The 24119-nt window shown below is 39.9% G+C and overlaps 1 protein-coding gene across 1 annotated transcript in view; it reads right to left on the bottom strand.

Annotated features, from left to right (window-relative positions):
- Positions 1–24119, bottom strand: part of ZRANB1 (zinc finger RANBP2-type containing 1) — a 58261-nt gene that overhangs the window by 4361 nt on the left and 29781 nt on the right. The window contains exons 3-9 of the mRNA XM_044240709.1: positions 12613–12800; positions 9517–9670; positions 6542–6613; positions 5622–5820; positions 1964–2084; positions 604–733; positions 39–268 (exon numbers count right to left, since the gene is read on the bottom strand). Coding sequence (XP_044096644.1) covers positions 39–268; positions 604–733; positions 1964–2084; positions 5622–5820; positions 6542–6613; positions 9517–9670; positions 12613–12800 — 1094 coding nt within the window. The remainder of the gene's footprint in view (positions 1–38; positions 269–603; positions 734–1963; positions 2085–5621; positions 5821–6541; positions 6614–9516; positions 9671–12612; positions 12801–24119) is intronic.

Below are 24119 nucleotides of genomic sequence, written 5' to 3'. Positions count from 1 at the left end.
ACAATTTCAGGTGGTTCGCAGGAGCGCCCGCCTCTTACCTCCTGGGCAGAAAGAAAGTGCACGTGGAGTAACTTCCTCTCGCTGTCCACCAGAGGCAGGAACGTGATGGTGACATCGTCATCGGTGTTCAGGTTAGCACCGGCACCTCGGTTGCCATAGCCGTCATTCTCCATGGCAACCAAAGCAGAGAAGTGGCCCCTCGTATAGCCTAGAGCGATGGGACTTTTCCAACAAAAACTCTGTTCCCACAACAAAGGCAAATAAACACCTGGAGGGAGGAGAGAAAACCCACGGGGTCATGAGGATATAGCTGCAGGCCCCATGGGCAGTGACAAGAGACTTCAAAAATACCCTTGAACATGGGACGCCTGGGTGGCTCAGTTGGTTAAGCAGCTGTCTTTGGCTCAGGTCATGATCCCAGCGTCCTGGGATCGAATCCCGCATCGGGCTCCTTGCTCGGCAGGGAGCCTGCTTCTCCCTCTGCCTGCCACTCTGTCTGCCTGTGCTCACTCTCAATCTCTCTCTCTCTCTTTCTCTCTCTCTGACAAATAAATAAAATCTAAAAAAATTTAAAAATAAAAAATACCCTTGAACATGGCTTACCTTGAAACCGAGTATATCCTAAAGTTTCTCCCCGGAAACTTTTATAATATTTTACTCCATAAACTATAATTGGTCGTCTAAGAATATGTGCAAGTACAAAAATGTGTGTCTGTTCCAAACTTGCTCCAGGCTGTATGGAATGAAATAAAGAAAGCAATTTCACTTTAAAACATTTATTTCTGCCCTGGAAAACGACTGTGCAAAACACAATGCTGTTCCCCCCTTCAGTACACTAGACCAATGCTTTTATTAGTAGTAATTACTGTCAAGCTAAAGAAGAGTACGATTCTTCAAACAGCAACATCCAATGAAATAATAAAAGAAATCTGCAAGTTCTATGCAGACAAGATCGTTCGCTATCCAATCTCAAGAACCCAATGGATTTGGTTCAACAGTGATCCCAGGAACAAGAGATTCAGATAGCAAGGGACACTGGAGTCATTCATTGGCCTCCTTGTTAAGTCACCTGTTAGAGCAAGACCCTAGTAAAATGAGGAGCTGTTATTTCTTACAAACATAAACAGCAAGAATACTGAACAGGTCTATCACCCCTCTATAATGATTGTGACAACCCATTTTTAGGACGTACATGTCACAGGTGTAAAATAGCCACTGTGACAGAAGGTACTTCACTTACAGGCTTCGAGTAAATAAATAATGGTGCTTTCCGCAAAGAACAGGGATGGTTTGTTGTGTGTATATTTGAACGTTACAGCCCAGTATACTGACCATGCTTCACGGAATAAAACTAGTCTGAAAGCTAGAGTCTAAAAGGAACAACCCTTACACGATTCATTTTTCTAAAAGTTCATTCCCAGGTAAATTTTAAAGAAATCCTTCCACCTGCCGGCCATGGCACCTTGCCCTTGGCACACATTACATGGACAGAGAGCCTCACACTCATCACTTCACCCTCCGGGCCCAAAAGAAAAGCCTCAGTGCCCACCACCAGCTCGGCGATCTCGGTTCAGTGCCCTCTAGGACACAGAATAGGAGCTAACCAGTAGATAGATAAACAGGCAGAAAGCCACTTTGCTAAGAGGACAATATAAATGAAGAACAATCTGACAAAGTATATAAAAGCGCTTGGAATCATCACAGTGCAACTTTCCTTCTGACAATGTCTAATCACTTAATGTCAGAAACATGTTACTGCCTCTGTCCTGTGGTGCAGATTTGCCTCTGGTCATACAGTCGACAGACAGCGTCACGGCCAGAACCAAAGTCACCTGATGCCGAATCCAGCACTCTTTCATGTACACCCCAATGCCTCCAACATAGTTCACGCATGTAAATCCAGGGGTTCAGAGCATGTAGCCTACTGTTCTCACAGAAGCAACATGTCTCAAAGCATTCTTACCTGACTAGCAAGAGAGAGTATAAATGCCCAGTCTTCTTGCCACTGTTCCTCTCTCAAGGAAAAATGTAAACCAAAGCTCTGAGAATACCATGATTCCCAATCTTTCCAACGTGTGTAAAACCTGAAAAAGATAGTAAAAAATAAGCCTTCTATAAATGTTGCTATCATTTATTTAATGTAGTCTTTAAGCAATTCGTGTAAAGAGATCAGCAACTATATTAATTTTACCCAGTTTGCACTAAAATTTTCAAATTAAAAATACCTACCTTCTGCTAGCAGACATCATTTAACACAATCTCACAGACAATTTCATTCACCACCCACCAAGTTTTCAACCAAAACACTAATGATGAGAACAATCAATTTCAAATGTCTACTATAGTTTACAAGTTCAAAAACAAAAACAAACAAACCAAAAAAACCCAACAACAACAACAAAAAAAACCCAAAACATTCAAAATCACCCGAAATACTGGATACAATCAAAGACACTACATTTCCACATTACTGTTTGGTCACTGTATAAACAATGGACTAGAAATAGCCCATGTGTTCACAAGTGGAGGATCAAAACCACCTCCAGAGCAAGGCCCTAATTCTCAATTCTGTGACAGCTCAGAGAAATGAAACTATCAAAGAGAAATCTGAAACTAGCAGAGGTTGGCTTGTAAGGTTTAAGGAAAGATGCAGTCCGTCTCCAGACATCAAAGTGCAAGGTCCATCAGCAAGTGGTACAAGAGCTGCGGCAGGTTCTCAAGATCTAGCTGAAGATCAGGAATGCAGGGAGCTACAAATTCTCAACGCAGGTGAAAGAGTCTTCTACTGGAAGATGGTGCCATCTGGGACTGTCCACAGCCACAGAGAAGTCAGTGCGGGCTTCAAAGGACAATCTGACTCCCTTATTAAGGAGCTCATGCAGCTGGAGACTTTAAGCTGAAGCCAGTGCTCACTGACCATTCCAAAAGGACCCTTAAAAATGCTAAATACACTCTCCTCTATAGAAGAACAACAAAGCCTGGATGACAGCACATCCATTTTGAGTGTGATTTGCTAAATATTTTATATATTTATATATATGTAATTTGCTAAAGATTTTAAATGCCTAATGCTTACCCCTCAGGTAAAAAAACTTTCAAATTATGACTGAAAGTCGTAAGACATAATGACAGACAGACATATGACAGACAGCACTGATAGTTCACCTGATCACCCAAGATGGAGACAGACAGCCAGACTGTTTTCATGCCTGCTAACACAACACTCACTCTGCAGCCCATGATCAAGGAGTAATTTCACCCTTCAGGTCATTATTCCAAGTAAGCCCACAGCTAGCTGCCACACACACGGATTCCACAGAGGGATCTGGGCAAAGAAACAGAAAACCTTCTGGAAAGGATTCACCATTCTGGATGCAACTAAGAACATTTATGATTCATGGAAAGAAGTCAAAATAGTATCTACAGGCGTCTGGAAAAAGCGGATTCTAACCCTCACAGATGACTTGGAGGGGTTCAAGACCTGAGTGGAAGAAGTCACCACAGCTATAGTGGGAATAACAACAGAGTCAGAATGAGAAGCAGCGCGTCGAGATGGGATTGAAGCGCTGTGATCTCATGACAGAACTTGAAGAGATGAGGACTTGCTTGGGATGGACGAGCAGAGAGTGGTTTTTTGCAATGGACTCTAATCCTGGTGAAGATGCTGTGAAGGCTGGTGAAATGCCAACAAAGGCTTGAGACGGTCACATAAACTTGACTAGTGAAGCAGCAGCAGGGTTTCAGAGGACGGACTCCGATGCTGAAAGGAATTCTGACTGGGTAAAATGCCATCAAACAGCATCACATGCTACAGAGAAATCATCTGTGAAGAGTCAACTGATGTAGCAAACTTTGCTGTCATCTTATTTTAAGAAACGGCCACAATCCCCTGATCAGCCAGCAGTCATCAATGTTGAGGCAAGACCCTCCACCAGCAAAAAGATTACGACTCACTGAAAGCTCAGATGATGGTTAGGGTCTCCTACCAATCAACTATCTTTAAAATTAAGGCATGTATAGTTTATTAAGACTTCATGTTGCACACTTGACTACAGACTACACTTTCATACGCACTGGGAAGCCAAAGTTTCCTTCGGTTCACTTTACTACAGTATCACTTTACTGCAGTGGTCTGATACGGAACCCACACTATCTCCGAGGTACGCCTGTGTGCATGATACATCCAATCACATCACCATCATGGCTTGCCAGCCAGAGAGCTTTTTAATGTTTTTAAGGTGACCTCAAATTCTTCCTGTCTTACATTATGCTTTGATCTATACTTTAGCTCTCAAAAAAGAGATGATACTGCTTCCATTTACACTCACTGATACTTAGTATGTACTTACTCTGGGTCAGGCTATTGGAGGCACCAGATCTTCCACAATGAAACACAACAAAATCTCTATTCTCATGGAGTTTATGTTCTAATGGACTTCACATAACCCCTCAATACTGACAAAAAAATTCACAAGTGCTGAAAAATTACACAGAGGCACTAGGGGCGCAGAGTTTTTTGGAGTAAGGCCATTATCATTATTGTGTAAGCATTCAATTAAAGAACACATTTTAATTAACTCAGCTTCTTTCAGCCTCAATTTTTCTCATTTATGATAACAGAGATAATGTATATACAGAACGAAGAAAACACTGTAAGTCAAGACCAGTCATATACCTGGTTGGATGCTGGGTAAAAAATATACACACACACACACACACACACACACAAAGGATCCCCTGCTATCTGAAAGATTGCTTCGTACCCCTTCACCTTTACTAAAGACCTATCTTGGCACCTGTTTTTGCTAGCCAAAAAGAAACCCGATGAGGATTTTCACTTCTACAAGATGGTAACTGCACTTTGCTTTACTCCATTTCAGCTAACAAAAGGATTCCCAGGAATGCTCTACTTTCAAATAGCAGGGAAAACTGTCTACACAAAGGACATTTTTGAGATAACTAGAAGATGTGATAGGGACTATATCCTGGATAACAGAGTCCTTGCTGATTTTCTCAGATGTGGTAATAAGGACTCGCTTGGGTAAGAGACTATCCTCGTTCCTCAATGATATAGAGAGATACTGTCGGGGGAAAAGCATCATGGGGACTTAAACCAAATGGCAAAGGGAGGTGTTTACGTATGTAGAGATGAAGCATATGTGGGGGTACAGATTAACAACTAGGCAGGAAATATTGGGATCCGTTGCACTGATACATATATATTTTTTTAACTTTACTGTGGATTTCAAAATTTGCAAGATAAAATGTGGTCTGAAAATTATGTGCCTCAGGAAGAAAAGAAATCTCGTAATACAATGCTAACAATCTTAAATTTCAACATAAACATGAACTCATAACACTTAAAAATATAAGCAAAGACCTATTTAACTTAAAATGTTTCTACTTAAAAGCTTAGCAAAATCTATCAAAACGTTTAAAGTGTCTTAATGTGCAAAAACCCAAAGTTTTCCCTCCAGCTTCCACAGAAAACATAAGAGGCAAAAAGTATCCCAACACACACACACACACACACACACACACACACACAAAGTATCCCAACACTACAGGGAAATGATGCAGCAAGAGCCCGCAGTTTTCCACAGGGAAGGACAACCGCTCACCAATGTGAACAGTCATGCAGGCTGTCATGCAGGGCTTTCCGGAGCACCGAGTCCTTGTCGTAAATGCCCCAGGTAGCCTGGAGCACGGAATCAAGTAAGCAGTCTCCTGCAGTCCGGTTCCAAAGTGCGTACAGCCGACTGTCCAAGCGCGTAGCCAACTCCAAAGACCAGTTTATAATTGGGGATTCTTCTTCTAACTCTATATAAGGAATTTAAGTAACATGTTCATTTTCATGCAATTTAGGACTATTCACTGGAAGAAAGAACCCATTCTCTAGATGTTGTTAAGCTGATGTTCATTTACTATTAAACAACTAAATAAATCTGATCAAGTGGAATACAATCCTTCCAAGTAGTTGAAACATCTGTGGCCCTAGAATAATTTTCTCAACTTTTTTTTTTTAAAGACTTTATTTATTTGACAGAGAGAAAGAGACCACAAGCAGATAGGGGGGAAGCGCTCCCCACCAAGCAGAGAGCCCAGTCTCTGTGGGGCTCGATGCCAGGACCCTGGGATCATGACCTGAGCTGAAGGCAGAGGCTTTAACCTCTTGAGCCACCCAGGTGCCCCAATTTTCTCAACTTTTAAGTTCTTTACTATTTGCTGAGAATGCTTAACACGGAAATATACACATTCTAGAACAGGAAGTAGAAAACCAAGGCTTAAAAACTTTTATACCCTTATTCCACCACAATTAAGATTTTATTCCTTAAATTCTTAAATTTTTATTCCAGTTTTATCAAGATATAATGAACAGAATGAGCATTTCTAACAGCACTATTGGACACTGCTCCTAAGGACTTTACATTTTCAATTAAAGTAAAAATAAAACAAGTCAACCATACACTGAACTGCTCTAAGCCTTAAAAAGCAAAGAGTATACGGATATTGAACTAAATCACATTGATTCCACACTTACCTTTTTGAACATCTCTATCAAGCACCTCATCAAATAGTTTTTCCTGGACTGTTGAAGGCAAGTCTTCAATATCTACAAAGAAAAAAACAGACTTAGAAGATTTTCTTATGTCTCATAACTTAACAAATTTGATATAAGGATCTAATAGTGACTTCCTCTAAAATAGTTCTCTTGCTGGGACAGCTAGGTGGTTCAGTCCAACTCTTGGCTTCAGCTCAGGTCATGATTCCAGGGTTGTGAGATCAAGCCCCACACTGGGTGCCCGGCACAGAGTCTGCCTGAGATTCTACCCCCTTCCACTGCCCACTACTTATGCGCTCTCTCAAATAAATAAAAAAAAAAAAATTTAAAAAAAAAAAAGTCCTTCCTTGCAGTGAAGGCTGTCGAGTGGCTTTTTTGTAAAAAACAAACAAACAAACAAACAAACAAAAAAAACCAATATGCATGTATAATGTGTGGATGAATGGAACATGAAAGATTTCCTTTCTATACTTCACTAGCAAAACTGTTAACTAAAAACAATAATAGTATTTGGACCGATAATTACATATAACTATTATCAAAAAGATAAGAGATAATAATATTGGCAAGGATGTGGGGAAAGGGAACCTTTGTGCACAGTTAGTGGAATGTAAACTGGTGCAGCCACCATGGAAAACAATATGGAGGTTCCTCAAAATGTCAGAAGTATCACGATCCAGCAATCCCACATCTGCGCATACCTCCAAAGGGAATGAAAACAGGAGAATGAAGAGGCACTAAACTCCTATGTGTGTTGCAGCATTACTCACAACAGCCGAGATCTAGACAATGGATGATCTAAGATGGGGGATGCTCCACTTCCTCATGTCACAACTGAGGGTTGCTGGGGGGAGGGGGTTGGGAGAGGGAGGGTGGGATTATGGACATTGGGGAGCGTATGTGCTATGGTGAGAGCTGTGAAGAGTGTAAACCTGGCGATTCACAGACCTGTACCCCTGGGGATAAAAATATATTATATGTTTATAAAAAAGTAATAATTAAAAAAAAAAAAAAAAAGCTGGGGGAGGCTATAAAATGGAGTGTTACTCAGCCAGGTGAAAGAAAGAAATCCTGCCATTTGCAACAACCCGGGTGAACACTGAGGGCATTAGGCTAAGTGGAATTAGCCAGAGAAAAACAAATTAAATACTGCATGGTAACACTTCCATAAGGGGCTCTTTAAAAAAAAAAAAAAAAAAAAAACCATACACACAAAAAACCCTCATAAAAACAGGGTAGAAAAGAGGTTGCATGGGGGGAGGGGGGGTAGTGAAGAAAAGAGAGATTGATAAAAGGGTACCAAAACACCCAAGCTATAAAATGAATAAAGCTGAACACCTAACGTCAAAACCATGGTAAATGTGTAACATAAATTTGCTAGCAGAGTAAAACTTGTATGTTCTCACCAAAACAGATAAATAAACCAAATATGTAAGACAATGCGTGTGTTAATTAACTAGATGGAGGAAACCCTTTCACAATGTATGCATATATGAAATCACAATCACCCTAACCCTAGATACTTGAAATATTTGGCAATTTTACAGGACAATTATCCCTCAGTAAAACAGAAAAAAAGGCTTTCTGATATTCAAGATTATGAAGCAGAAACAACATACAAACATTTAGCTGCCCCACACTCTCAACCTCTGCTCAGGCCTACTGTTTTCAGACTTTAGAATCTTCTTATACAAGTTAATGAACCATTAATTACTGGCATACAGATCCTTGTTTCTGTCATCTTCCTCAAATTCCCCATGCTTTGTTCAGTTTACTAATGCAGAAGTCTACTCTTAAAGCATTACCCTCAAAAAAAAAAAGCTGTTTTCAAGACAAAATAAAAATCTATAAACATTACCAAAGTAAGCTTAAGTGTACAGAGAATGCACTTCAAGTGAACTTTGTCTGATTTTAAAATACTAGAGCACCTGTGTGGCCCAGTTAAGCATCTGACTCTTGATTTTGGCTCAGGTCATGATCTTGGGGTTGTGAAGTCAAGCCCCACACTGGGCTCAGTGCTCAGTGTGGAGTCGGCTTGGTCCGCTCCCTCTTCTCCCCACACCACCCTGCTCGCGCTCACTCACTCGCTCTCTAAAATAAATTAAATCTTAAAAAAAAAAAAAAGAAAAAAAATTGGGGCGCCTGGGTGGCTCAGTGGGTTGAAAGCCTCTGCCTTCGGCTCAGGTCATGATCCCAGGGTCCCGGGATCAAGCCCCGCATCCAGCTCTCTGCTCCACAGGGAGCCAGCTTCCTCCTCTCTCTGCCTACTTGTGATTTCTCTCTGTCAAAAAAATAAATAAAACCTTTAAAAAAAAAAAAAAAAAGAAAGAAAAGAAAAAAGCTTAGTTATTATCTCCCTACCATTTGTAAATGCCCTTGTTCATGTCAATATAAAAGCTCAAGACACTCAGAACCAAGTGGGAAGCTTTATCTTAGAAACTTCTGGTGTATATAATGAGTGAAGAACATAATGACACTTTGCAAAAGAATGCCAGTACCTTTGATTCCAATAACGACTCCACCCATCAAAAGCCAGAGTTCTAATCCTATCTGTTAATATCAATAACCAATACCCACATAATTTTAAAATAGGGATGAAAAAGGAAAAAAGAGTACACTGATATCATAAACTAACCCTGAAGGGAAAAATAAACGCGTAAAACAGGTTTTTTAAAATATCTAAGGCCCACACAGAAGTCAGCTATATCAGCTGCTATCTTCCTACCAGATCCAAAGCATAAATTTACAAGGAGCCCTTGTACTGGTCAATTCTGGGTAGTCAAATAATTTAAAATGCACATATAGTGCTCGCTTCGGCAGCACATATACTAAAATGCACATATAGTAGCTTAAGTTACCTGCTTTCTAACAGAAACAATTTCACTCACACATTAAAAAAAAAAAAAAATCATAATAGAGTGAAAATTTCTTTTCACATTGAAATTTGGAGTTACCTGCTGGCAACGTAAATGTTACAAGGTCAGTTAGAAAATAGCAAGCAAAATCCCCCTTTCTCTGATGAAGAGAGGCAGCTATCTCTCGCCGGATCTGCTCAGTCAGTTCAGGACACACCATGGCTGGAATACACTTTGCTGCTTGTTGAGACACCTTAAATACAAAAGAAACTTTCCTCTGCATCTCATTTATCATTAACAAAAGCAGAAAACAACAGTATTTAAGAGAAATTACCAAACCTTCCCAGTAACTCAGGATGTTGTTTAATTTTAAAACAGATAAGGGATTAACTCCTCACCAGTGGAAATATGTTTCAGTACAACTTTGCAGGAAAATAGCCAAAAAATGCTTTTACCTTCTGACTCGGGAAATTCACTTCTTAGGAATTTATCCCAAGGAAATATATAAAGAATTAGATTAAAACATGATGTAAAATGGTATTGTTCGCAAACGTTCATCCTAGGACAGGGAGGGAGGACAGAAAACCACCTGAGACTAAGCATCATGCCCACAATAAAAAGCATTCTTTAAAAACAAACAAACAAACAAAAACACACACAGGAAATTTCAGCTCATGGAGAAAGATGAAAGTACAAACAAGAATACCTCAAGTACCCTGAGGTAGAATAAAGAAAGCATGATGTTTTTAAAGGGTTAGTTTTCCACTGACCTCAAATCCCTCCCCATTGGTTTTAACTCTGAATATTTAAAGAAGCAATTGGCTTCTCTCCAAGTGTAGAACAGACAACAAACCTTCAAAGTACAGCCGGCCAGACAGGAATGAAATGGGAGCAGTGATGTGCTGGTGAGCACTAAGACAGAGAACTTCTAAGTAAGAGCATGGCTAGAACTTTCCTTTTCTCTTTAATGACGGACAGCAACAAATGACGCAAAGAGATTTTACATTTAAGCTGTATTCCTTTCGTGGAGTTTAAGATATCTGCATATGAAGAATTTTGAAATCAAAGGTGAGCATCTGCTGGAGAAGAAATGAGTCTGGTGTGAACCCCGAGTGAGTCAGCTCTGCTTTCTGCTGTCACTACAGACCGCAGCCACCAAACCTGGACACCGTTCCCTATCCTTCATATCTAGCCTCTTCAACCTTATGACTCTCAACCATCTCCTTAGGTTAGTAATTCTTACCGTAGGGCCCATGAACTTGGGAAGGACCCGTGAATCTGAATGGGAATTTTCAGATTCCCATTTAAATCCTTCGGGGGCGCCTGGGTGGCTCAGATGGTTAAGCATCTGCCTTCAGCTCAGGTCGGGATCTCTGGGCCCTTGGGATGGGGTGGGGTGGGGCTCCTGGCTCAGAAGGGAGTCCGCTTCTCCCTCTCCCTCTCCCGCTGCGCCCAAGTTCATTCTCTCTCAGTCTCTATCTGTCTCAAAAAACTATCATTTCAATATAACTGATTTCTGCAATCTTACTTTTATTTTTGGCATTTAAAAAACAGTATTATGAAAAGGAGTCCATAGGTTCCACCACCAATTAAGGGGCACCTGGTGGCTCAGTGGGTTAAGCTTCTGTCTCTGGTGTGGGTCATGATCCCGGGGTCCTGGGATCAAGCCCCTGAATCGGAATCTCTGCTCAGCAGGAAGCCTGCTTCCCCCGCCTCTCTCTGCCTGCCCCTCTGCCTACTTGTGATCTGCCTGTCAAATAAATGACTAAAGCCTTTAAAATAATAATAATAATAATAAAATCCAATTAAAACCGCAGCCCCAGACACATATCCCATAATATAAATGTTCTTCTGGTCTCATCCCAAAAGTACCTGGGCTCCCTCTGCAAGCACATCCCTTAGTCCAATCTCCCTACGGGCTCCTTCAGTTCTGTCCTCTGGAGCACCCAACTCCACTGAGATGACATTCCACAACCAATTTTGTTCTTACCCTGGAAATCTACCCCACTCCCACCTCTCCCACAGCTGGTCTAGGTGTTCCAGAGAATATGGGGGAAATGACGGTATGTCACTTCCCAAGTTTGGTTCCGTCTAGAAGACCCTGAAGCTTCCATCTGGATGATGTTCCAGTGCCTTCTGTCCGTCAGATCACTTAGTTCTGGTGAAACCTGCCCTCTGGAGGGGCCCATGTGCCCAGGATTTGAAGCTTCCCGCCACCAGTCGTGCAAGTATCCCTGGATCCAGATCCTCCCACCCGTCAAGCCTTCTGACACCTGCAGCTCGGAAAATGTGGCTGTAAGCTCACGAGACCTTGCGCCAAAACCCCTCAGCAGAGGAGCTCCTCAATCCCCTACACTCAGAAACTGCCTGAAGGTAGTAACTGTTTGTTGTCTAAATGGAAGTGCTAAATGAAGGTGACCTGTTTAGGCAGTAAATATTAAGTACCATGGGGTTCTATTGCCCTCTCCCTGTTAGTCCCCAGATGCTCTTAGGAGGTCAGTGACTTGTAACAGTCCCGAACTTTCTCACAGCCCTCCACCAAGCTGAGAGGAGTCCAGGAATCCCCCAAAGGACTTGAGCCTTGATTCACAGCTGCCCTCTCTATCCTGTCTCCTGCTACCACCGTCAACTACAGCTCTACACACTTGCCCTGCTAATACAACAACGCAAATAGAGCCAGACCTCAAGTCCTACAGAAACTACCTCTAATTGTTCCATCCCCTGGCTCCAGAACTCTGGTCCTTTTTTAATCACATTGCTGCTTTTCAAACAGTCCCTTTTTCTATTACAGTAAACCTGCCCCTTGTTTTCACCATTACTATCCCCTAAGCCCTTCCCTTTCCCTTTTTGGTGCCTCTGGGGTCACTGGATTCTTATCAAACTGAACAATGCCTAGCCATTTCAATCATGTTTTCAGGTAACCTTCATATTCCTTAATCCCTCCCAGTGCATTCTATATAATGGTTCCCAATATTGGCAAATTTGAATATGCAATATGCATATGCGTACCACAGAAGCAATTTACTGAGAAAATCTGAATCCACAACTGATCTGACAAGTTTAGCATGAGTTTATAAAGGGAGTAAAAGAAATCTGAAACATTTAAAAACAGTTTAGAAAAACATTACATCAAAAACGAAAATTAATGAACACATTTCCTTCATATAAAATGTTTAACCAAAATGTCATACTGACCTCTGTTAGCAGTATTGCTAGCATATCCTGCCTCTGAAAACGTATAGCCAGATGTACAAGAGTATAGCCAACATCAAAAGCAGAAGGACGGTTCAGCAAACGCACTTCGTCTGCAGTGAGCTGACGGGCAATGTCTCCTCCTGATGACTTGTACGCTTCAATAGCAGCTAAATCACCTTCTACAACCCCTAGAACAAGAAGCAAGATAGAAAAAAGTTTATTTCTACTTTTCTTCAAAAAGCATAAATCTGTTACATTCACTCTAAACCCTTTTAAGTGTTTCTCCAGGATTTCTGGATCCCAGGACAACATTTAAGTGCCCTAAAGAATATTAAGGAAAACTGGTGTATTCCTCTCCCTTTAATTTCTTTCTAGAACTAGAACTACCTATTTAGGTACTTACCTTCACATCAGCACTGGCTCCACGCTCGAGGCTGAGAGGAATCGTTAGATTTTATCAACTGGACCAAAGATCAGTAATCCTGATATGAGAAACCAAATTTTAGGGGCACCTGGGTGGCTCAGTGAGTTAAGCCTCTGCATTGCACTCAGGTCATGATCTCAGGGTCCTGGGATTAAGCCCCACATTGGGCTCTCCGCTCAGCAGGGAGCCTGCTTCCCCCACCCCCTCTGTCTGCTTCTCTGCCTACTTGTGACTTCTCTGTCAAATAAATAAATAAAATCTTAAAAAAAAAAAAAAATACTTTACAGAAGACACTAAACTTCTATTCTGGTCCTGACTCTACAGAAACCAAGGAGACAGGGATGTGCTTCCTGTTGGCTTTGGGCTCTCTTGCCCTTTAAACTTGAATTTTTTAAGCTGAATCAAAACAAATGCTGAGCCTTCCATACTACTGTTTAGCTATGAAATAATTCAGAGCAATTAAAACCATTTTCAGGGGCGCCTAGGTGGCTCAGTGGGTTAAAGCCTCTGCCTTCGGCTCAGGTCACAATCCCAGGGTCATGGGATCGAGCCTGGCATCAGGCTCTCTGCTCGGCGGGGGGCCTGCTTCCTCCTCTCTCTCTGCCTGCCTCTCTGCCTACTTGTGATCTCTGCCTGTCAAATAAATAATAAAATCTTTTAAAAAAATTTTTTTTCAATGTAAGTTAAAGTTAGCAACATTTTGATTTCAGAACCTCTCAAAGCTGAATCTTCCTTATACTCATTAGGTATTAATATAGTAAAACTTGAACCAGGTGAGTTAGAAGAAAAAATATGCTAAAATAAAACATTACAAACTAGTTGGGGGTAGAGAGACAAAACAAGTATCACTTTTTCCAAATCCATAAAGAACTTTTTGTTCCCACTAAACCATGTTACTAAACTTAACATAAATTATTATTAGGTGAAGACAGTACTCCTATTTACTGAGCAGTACAGTACACACCTATGAATAAATACCCTTGGCAAAATACAATGGTGTAGGTAAGCTTCAAATTTAACCACAAATAGTGTTTTACACAAACACACACACACACACCCCAAGACTGAAGGACCATATAATTTTTTTTTTTAAAGATTTTGTCTATTTATTGACAGAGAGAGAGAGATCACAAGAGGCAGAGAGGCAGAAGCAGGCAGAGAGAGTGGGGAAGCAGGCTTCCTGCTGAGCAGAGAGCCTGATTGGAGGCTCGATCCCAGGACCCTGAGATCATGACCTGAGTGGAAGGCAGAGGCTTAACCCACTGAGCCACCCAGGTGCCCCAGGACCATATAATTTTAAGTGTCCTAACTTATATCAAGAAAAATTTGTTGGGTAAAATGCTGATACCAGCTAAAAATATTCTTACTGTATTTTTTAAAAATTCATTTTTTAATGCCATCTTAAATTAGAAATTAAAGAAAGAAGAGCTATTCCTTGGAGTCTAACAGATTGGTACAATGCAACAATTTCTCCCAGTTATTAAAAATAACAAAACTTTAAAATAATTCCCATATTCCTGAATGCCCATGACATGCAAAGCACTGTCTATGCTAGGCAATGTGAGAAACACAAATAGTAAAAACAGGATTCCTATACTCAAAACAGTCCTTTCTCATCACATTGACGGGCTATAAAAGGCTAGCTTCAAAAGTTTTCAGACTCTGTGGTCGAAGATGCTTTCTGCAAATCTAGACCCACTCCCCAAAAAAGGATACCCTGCCGCCGACACAGACATTTTTCAGGTGAAGAAATCCATGATATCAAATGAGAACACCTTCTTACAGGAACTTTTCTTTTCATGGCCACATAGGTTAATACTTCTTCAATATGAATGCCTAAGTACAGCTGTCACTCCCATTTCCAATATACGAAAAGGCTTTAAAACAATCTTAGGAGGCCCAGTGCCCTGGATAAGTCATCAGGGCTAAAATGTGATACGACTGGCAGGAATCTTCTCCAAAGGGCGAGCCTTAAGAATAGAAACAGGAACCTCCATGCTGTGCTGAGCGAAGTCAGTCAATCAGAGAAAGACAATTCTCATATGATCTCCCTGATATAAGGAATTTCAGAGGCAGAGTGGGAGGCTTGTGGGGTAGGGAAGGAAAAAATTAAACAAGATGGGATCAGGAGGGAGATAATAAGAGACTCTTAATTTCTGGAAACAAACTGAGAGTTGCTGGGAGGAGGCGGGTAGGTGGGTAGGGTTGGGTGATGGACACTGGGGAGGGTGTGTGCTATGGGGAGTGCTCCGAGATGTGTAAACCTGATGAGTCACAGACCTGTACCCCTGGGGCAAATAATACAATATATGTCAATAAAAATAATAAAACACGCGCACACGCGCGCACACACACACAGAGGAATCGACACAGAAAGTCCTACTTGAAATAATAACAATCTATGGTTAGAGTCAAGTACACAAAGAACTCTAAAATTTCTGCTTGTTTTAATGAACAGATGAGAATAACCAAAGAGAGCTCATAATTTTATGAATAATCTAATGCAGTTCTTCTCTTTAGAACCAAATATGCCCTGCTCTGTTTCCTTCCGTGTGTATGTATTTCCATACAGAAGCAACTACTTTTCATATCAGTCTTATCAAAGCTGTCACTATTTCTGGGTGCCTTCAGTATCACTGCACCTTTTACAGTTTATTATTTACAAAACATATATTTATAAAATTTCTTTATGACATAAGAAAAGCCACCTAAGGGCCAAAATGACTAATCAATTTACCTGAGAACACACACAAGAACCACTGCACAGAACATGGATACATCTGTGTACCTACATGGGCACGAGCATGCACGTGCATGCACACACCTTCTTTTGTTTCCCAAAGACAAAGATGACTGCCAACCAACTTCTAAAATCACAGTCTTCACTATTTTTAGCTAACTCACCATACAGCTGATGTTGGGAAGAATCTCATCTTGGAAATTCTTGCTTAGGAATTCATTTCCTCTGTCATGTTTGTGAGGGATTTCTGTAATTAGAAACTAACTAATATAATGGGGGGGGGTACAGACCAAACAGCACAGGGAAGTTGACAAACTGTGCTTTGGAATTATTATTTACAATGTCACCCAGCTGCCTTCAAATTGAGCATTTAAAAAATATATATAAATAGAACTTCAAATGGTGACCTGCACAGTATATGAATTCTACCTCAATAAAGAGGATACATATACACAAAAACAGGATTTATATTCATCCAAATTAAAAAAAAAAAAAAAAAACACACAAAACCATTACTTCCTCCAACCCCAAACTCTGCATTGAACTATTCTGCATGCGGCTCTCCAGCATGGAGCAAAACCAGGAAGGCAGAAAATGAGGATGAAAGGAATAGAGAGTCTGTGCTCTATTCTTTATAGCATAAAATCCTCCAAATCTTCTAGAACATGAAAAACACAAACATAAATATAGGCACAAAGTAGTATTTTAGAGAAAAAGATTTCATCATCTAACGTTTTGGGTATATAGGATTCCATTCTTTTCATTAACTATACTTAAGAACTTAGTTTTAGTTACCAGTGAGTTTTCAGCTGCAAAGTACATTATTACAAGTTTCATGAGACTGTCACTGAACGATCCAAACTTTCAGTCTGTCTTTATGATACCTTGTTCAAAGACAGCTATTGATTAAAGTTTCCACAGTTTCTTAACAGATGGGTCTTCACTGTAAACGGCATATTTAAAAGGATCTGGCCCATACTCAGGTAAGATAAAGTTTTAGCTACTAAACGTTTTCTACTGAGGGGACAAAGTTTAAGATTATATGCAAAGCAACTTACAAAAATGTGTTTTTGGAGATATTCACATAATATTTTTACCTCTAATATCAGGGGATAAAGGAAAGAAGGAAGTGGGGAGAAGAGCCGGTAGGGAGGAAAAGACAGCAAAATAAACGCAGGGGTAAAATCTCACTTTCTGTAACAATGACCAAGAAAAAGCAGAACCGTTCCAAGGGAAGAGGTGCTGTATACATGCCTCCTAGTTACTGACCTCTCGCACTCCCTCCAAGAGAGTAACTGAAGGATCTTTCTCTTAATATGTTTTCTGAAAATTTAACAAATGTCTATTACACGTTCTGTCCCTTCTTCTTCCGTGTTATGAAGGCAAATTAAAAGGACAGCTGAAGGCACTCTGAGAAGATTAACTTTATAAAACTAACCTACAGTCTCATACATTCGAAACTGACCAAATGAAGCAAACACACAACCAAGTAGGCAGCGGTGCATAACTACAGATAATGCAGTGTTAACACACTTCTAAACCCATTAATACCTAAGGGTAAATGAAAGTTACTACATCTTGCAAAATATAAAGTTTAAAAAAAAATAACTCATATTGTTCTAGAAGCTGGGCCAGGCATAGAATTTAACATATTTTGAAGCCACAGGTCACAACTCACTGAGGACTTCACAGCTACTATGGAACTCCGTTGGTTAGAATATGGAGCTGGCTCATAGATGTTTAGAAAATAGACTTATTTTTTTCCCCCATATATGGCACAGTTTTCAAAGTTTCGCCTTATTTTCTTTTATGACATAAGATCATAATGGTAACTAACTTTGAAAAGAATGCCAAATGGTAAAAAAAAAGCCAGGACTTACCTGAGCCCCCATGGGCCAGCTCAACACTACCCTGGAGTTCTATGGTAGCTGTGACATCACAGCATGCTTTATGCTGTGGGGTCAGGGTGGACTTGGAGTCAGCTGGCACAATTGCAGGAGCCCTTAAAAAGAAAAGTTAGTTTTAAGTGGTAATGTTCACAATGTGCTTTACCATGGTCAGTAGAAAGATGCAGATGCGGTGGCTACAATGTCTGGATTGCTGTTTAAGAGTTTAAGTCACTTGGGTGGTTTCACATACTTAAAGAAGGAAAAAAAAAAAAAAAAAAAGAAAAAAAAAAAACCTGTACCACCCAGTAATACTTTTTCTTTACACCCCTAACCATTTGGCTATAGTCGATCATGAATTGGCTTAGATATTCATATTCACAACTAATTCCTTTAATACTCAAACATGAGCTGCTTTTAGTAAAATGCCCTCAATATTTTTTAAGTGTATCTTCAAGTCAGCACAAGCTCAGAAGCAATCCCAGGAATAGTGAGCAGCCCAGACCACCTCCGAGAAGCATTATTCACATAATAACCAATCGCAGCAAGTGAAAATATACCAATTCTAGTTCTAGAATAGTGCTATAGAACCTTTTCAAAAACTGAGATGAAAATCACAAATTGGAAATAAATTCTTTAATATACACTATATCCAGATGAGCTCCAATTCGGCCAATAAACTCACTCCGTTATAAAAACATTCTCTACAGAATAAAAGATTCAATGACTGAGAAGTCAAAATTATCTCTAACTAAGGCCTTCAACGACTCTATTATTTATCATGACAAACTATGCCAAATTTAACTCATAGTTTGGCGCTCCTACGTCTTTACATCTCTGATTAGACTCTTAACAACCCAACTGCTACAGAAGTATAAATCCCCAAAGTCATGAAAAAATACCTGACTCAACAGATACCTTCAAGAGAAGAAGATCTCGCCATGTAGAAAGAATTACTGCTGAGAGCACCATGGAAGGACTTAAAGAACAGGTCACAAAGTTATCTTTGGGAAGGGGATGAGAGATGAGGGCCAGTGTTAACAGTTAAAGGAACGTGAGTTCAGATCACAAAAGTCAATGAAAATACTGGCCAAAGAGTCAACTGAAAAGATAATTAGGGTTCTTAAAAACCTAGGCTTCCAGTTATATAAAACACTATATGTCAAAACCACATTCACCAATGAAAAATCAAGTCCCAAAAGTTTTCCGACTACAAGTAGAAATTTTGCATACAACCGGGCCATGTTATGCTGGCTGCATCTGAAACCAAATTTTAGATTTTTAGATAGGCCCGAAGGAACTACTGAATAGTCTAGCCCACTCTCTTTCACACGTCATGGAAGAGTTTATAAAAGGAAAGACTCTTATGGACATATAATATTATACTGTTCATAGTTATGTCCATGTAACTCTTCTTCTAGCCAGAGATACTGATAGAATCAAGACAGAATCATCACAATGGAAGAGATGTTAAAAAGTTACTTAGTCCCAAAAAAAAAAAAAAAAAAAGTTCCTTAGTCCGTCTTAGTAAGGTTCCCTGGTAGAAGCACAAAACTATAAAGTTCCTATGATTTGCCACCGCAAGAGTAAGTTCCAGTTTCAGTGAATACCCATGGCCACATGAGTATCCATGTAAATGGAGTGGTAGATTTTCCTCAAAAGTTTCAGGCCTACATATCCAACAACCCATTAGACAGTCCCACTACATCCTGTCTAAAATTGACCTTTCACGTCTCCTGTGTTTAGGAGAAATGATCCAACCCAAGTGTCCAAACCAAAACCCTGGACATCTTTCTTAACTCCTCTTCCCTCAGTCTCCATATCAACTTCGCCAAGTTTTGTCAATCCTGCCTTTTAAGTCTCTCTCAAATACATCCCCCATCCCATCTCCACTGCCTCTATTCTATTAGGTCAAGGCTGCACTCTCCCTCACTAAGATTACTCTAATGTTCTCTTTCCAGTGGGCAGCTTGCCTCAAGTGCTGCTCCATTCCAATCTAGTCTCCATACTGACCACAGTGATCTTTCTAAACCACAAATCTGATTAAGGCGGTCTCCTTCTAAACGTTTACCACTGTCCTTATGTTAAGAGCTAAACCCCTCAACCAGGTCTTGAAAGGTCCAGCATCAGCCCGCGGCATCAGCCCGCGGCATCAGCCCACGGCACTACTCCGCAGCTCCCACACTACACATCAACCCTGCTTAACCCCATCAGTTGTTCTCTTGACTCTAAGTGGTCTTAACACATGCAATTCCCTCAGATCAAAACACTCTTCCCTCTTCTCTTTAAGGTTTTGGCTTCCATGTCACCTCCTCCTGAAACCCCTCACCAGATCCTCTAGCACCTTATCCTTCCTCGACTAAACTCATCACGCTCTACTGACTTACTAAATTTTATCTTCCTCTATCAGAGCACAAGCTCCCTGAAAGCCATGACTTCTTTCACAGTGCTTGGGAAAACACTCCATGAATATCCAACTGTGAAAATAAATGGACCAACAAAGAAAAGGCAAACAGTAAGTCAATTCTGAAGGGTGGAACAGGACAAACATTTGCCTTATCAAATCTTTAAATACATAATAAAGCCGTAATTACTTAAGCAAAAGTATGATACTGATGTAAAAAATAAACATCAAAATAGCCTCAAAACAAATGTAGAATAATCCTATATATAACAGAACCACCCAAATGGTATGGGGAAATAATTATTTAATAAATCATATTAATGGAATTTAGGAAAATATTTTAATTCTTAGTTCAATATGAAAGACTGAGTAAAACAAGGATAAAGCATCATTAACATAATTCTCCCCCCACTCTCCCCACAAAAAAAGCGGGGAGGGGGGGAATTTGCAAATTCCGTTGCCAATATGACTGATGCAAGTTTTTAGTGTTAAGTGTTCATATTTAGACTTCATATAACTTGCTATAAAAATAAAAGGAAAATGGGCAGAAGAAATAAATCAACAATTCACAGGGAAAAATACAAATGACTAGGCAAGATAGCATGCTTCCCTTACTAACTAATCCTAGCAAAGACCCAGCCACAACGTCATCTGACCCTGCTGATGGGTTACAATCTGGGCAATTCTTCCAGGCAGCTATTCACCAATATGCATATGTTTGTATCATCTGATCATGTAATTCCATTTCGTCGAACCTAAGAAAATAGTTTGGAATGCTGACAATTTTGCTCAGCAAAACACAATCAGAATAAAAAATGTTCAAATAACCCAAAGGCTAAGGGGCAAGTTAAAGAATAGCAACTTAAATGTCCTATTACACACTCATTTTTTAAAAGATGAAACTTTTTTTTAGATGAAAACATTGTTATTACTTCAGAATATAATGTTCAACAAAAGAAGTACAATTTCAATTACCTAAAAATAAGTAAATGTAAAAAACTGAAAATACACAATAACTTGACAGATTTCCTCTAAACACAGATGCTTTACACTATTGTTTTTTCACGGCTTTTCTTATCTCTGAAATATTCTACAATGAGCATGCTCTGCTTTTATTATTTAAAAATGAACCAAACTCTCACATACTGTTTTAAGAAGTCAGTACATAATGTCTAAACTTGACAAAACAAGAAGACTGGTGTGTCCTTCCAGAGATGAACAAAATATGGTATGTACATACAGTATTATTCAGCCTTAAAAAGGAAGCAAGTTCTCACATGTGCTGCGACATGAATCAAGTCTAGAAACATTACACTAAATTAAACAAGAAAGTCACAAAAGAACACCATGTGACTCCACTTATGCGAGGTACCGAGAACAATCAAATGCACAGAAACAGAAACTCGAGTGACAGCTGCTGGGGGCTGGAGGAAGAGGGATATGGAATCTCTTGTTCACGGAGTTCAGTTCTGCAAAATGAAAAAAGGTCCAGAGATGGATGGTGGTGATGGCTGCAGGATATGAACGTACTTAATGCCGCTTAACTGTACATTTAAAAATGGTTAAGATGGTGGGGCACCTGCTTGGTGCAGTCAGTTACTTGTTGACTCTTGGTTTTGGCTCAGGTGGTGATCTCAGGGTCCCGAGACTGAGCCCCATGTCCAGGTCCATCTTAGTGGGGAGTTGGCTTGAGATTCTCTCTCCCTCTCCCAGCCCCTTCCACTTGTGCTCTAAAATAAATAAATAAATCTTCTTAAATAGTTTGGATGGCAAATTTTGTCACATGTATTTTACCACATTTAAAGTTTTTTGTTTTTGTTTTAAGTTTATTAATTTATTTATTTGACAGAAAAAGATCACAAGTAGGCAGAGAGGCAGGCGGCGAGGAAGCAGGATCCTTGCCAAGCAGGGAGCCCGATGCAGGGCTCGATCCCAGGACCCTGAGATCATGACCTGAGCCCAAGCCAGAGGCTTTAACCACTGAGCCACCCAGGTGCCCCCACATTTAAAGTTTTAAAAAAGAGAAAAAAAAACATGACACGAGGACATAATTCAGACATATCAGAGGTGCTGCTTTAAACAGTATCACCTCTGTAGTATTTCTCCCTCCCCCCCAAAAAAAGATAAAACATTTTGATTTAATCTAATAATTTCCATACTGAGTGTCATTCTGTGAAAAATCTGCCTGGACTCTTTGCAGATGTTTATCTCATGAAAGAGTAAATAAAAAAACAACCAAAAACCATCTGAGGCACTGTTTAGAAATGAGGGGCCTAACGAGAGAACACTAATAGAGAAGATGTCCAGTCCTTGATCGGGGTTGCAGCAAAATCTATTAGTGAAACTGAGTATGGACTCTCAATATTAAATTTCCTGATAATCATATTATATATTTAGTTTGCAGGGAAAATGTCTTTGTTTTAAGGACATACATGCTGAACTATATAGGGGCAAATGTCAAGACATCTGCAGTTACCTCGCAAATTGTTCAGGAAATACAGAAAGAGAGTCAATGTGGCAAAGTATCAACAACTGGAAAATCTAGGTCAAAGGCATATAATATAGATAATACTTGTAACTTTTCTGCAGGCTTTGAGATTTCTCAGAAAAGTGGCGCCTGGGTGGCTCAGTCGCTAAGTGTCTGCCTTCAGCTCAGGTCATGATCCTGGGGTCCTGGGATAGAGCCCCACATCGGGCTCCCTGCTCAGCGGGAAGCCTGCTTCTCCCTCGCCCACTCCTCCCGCTTGTGTTCCTTCTCTCACTGTCTCTGTCAAATAAATAAATAAATACATCTTTAAAAAAAAAAAAAAAGGATCAAAATTTCTCAGAATAAAATGTTAATGGAGGGAAAAGTTGTCTCTGCACAGCAGGACTGGGAGTGAAAAAAAGAAAAATGGTTTTTCTTTCCTTTAATAAGTGTTTTAAATTAAAGTTATTTAACAGTAAAGTTCACTAGAGTCTAAACACATCTTTTTTTATTCAGTATTTAAGCAATACACTTGGATTTTATAACTCAATGTGTTCATTTAATACAATGTCTTTTAAAAATGAAAGCCTTTACTAAATCAACAATGCATATTTAAATATCAGTACCACAGAATCAAGAATCACCTGCCAGACTCCCTTTTTCAGCATAAGGAGGCACATTATTAGTTGGCAGGCCAGTTGTAATCAATCATTTCTAAAAGACAGCAATTGTGTCTCAGACCAAAGGCAACCAGAAGTACGCCACAGAGGCTCTATTTCTGCCATTCCCATCCATTTGCCTTAAGAGACACACTCCTTCCTGGAAATTTCCTTCTCATCCCAGGTGTCAGGAAGCACCTGCAAAAGCCAGAATGAACTGGCCAGGAGAAAGTATGTGCATGTTCCTTACTGATTACAATCTTCAGTACATTGTTGAGAACTATCATGATTTTCTTAAAAAAATCATTTAACACAAAGTTTTATTTTATATCCAGAGTTCCAATCACAAGAGAAAATCCTTAGAAACTTGAAGACAAAAGCTGTCTGTAGAGCTACTCCATTCACAGTGCTAAAAATAATTCTATTACCTATAATATCAACTACCTTGGAGAGGAAGGAGATCCACAAGTCTGAACGTGTATGGAGTGAAAAGACACCTCGGTTCTGACAGCTACACACACATATGCGCACATAAGAATACCACCAAGAGTTAACCAAGGACATACAAGGCATTGCCCGCACTCCTGCAGCGCACTTTCCTTTTATGGATGCACTGCCAAAGATCGGCGGCAGGAGTCTGCGTGTATTCTGGATTCTATTAAAAGCTTTCAATAGGATATTTTAACAAACCATTTTTATTTCTTAATGGGTTTTTTTTAATGTGATGCTTTTAAATGTCAAAGACTATTAAGACCCAAGACCTTTTTTCAGTTTCTACTGGTATTAAGGAAAAAAAGCAAAGTATTAAGGGAAAAGAACTCTAACTCAAAAGAGTATCTTTCAGTAAAACACTCAGCCTGGTACCAAAACAAAATCAAGTTCATACTCAAAGCAGCTCATTAGCATCCTGGTATAAATCCAGCACTG

This window comes from Neovison vison, chromosome 2 (assembly GCF_020171115.1).
Source record: "Neovison vison isolate M4711 chromosome 2, ASM_NN_V1, whole genome shotgun sequence".
In the NCBI taxonomy this organism is placed as follows: Eukaryota; Metazoa; Chordata; class Mammalia; order Carnivora; family Mustelidae; genus Neogale; species Neogale vison.
This window is presented reverse-complemented; position numbering and strand designations above follow the sequence as displayed.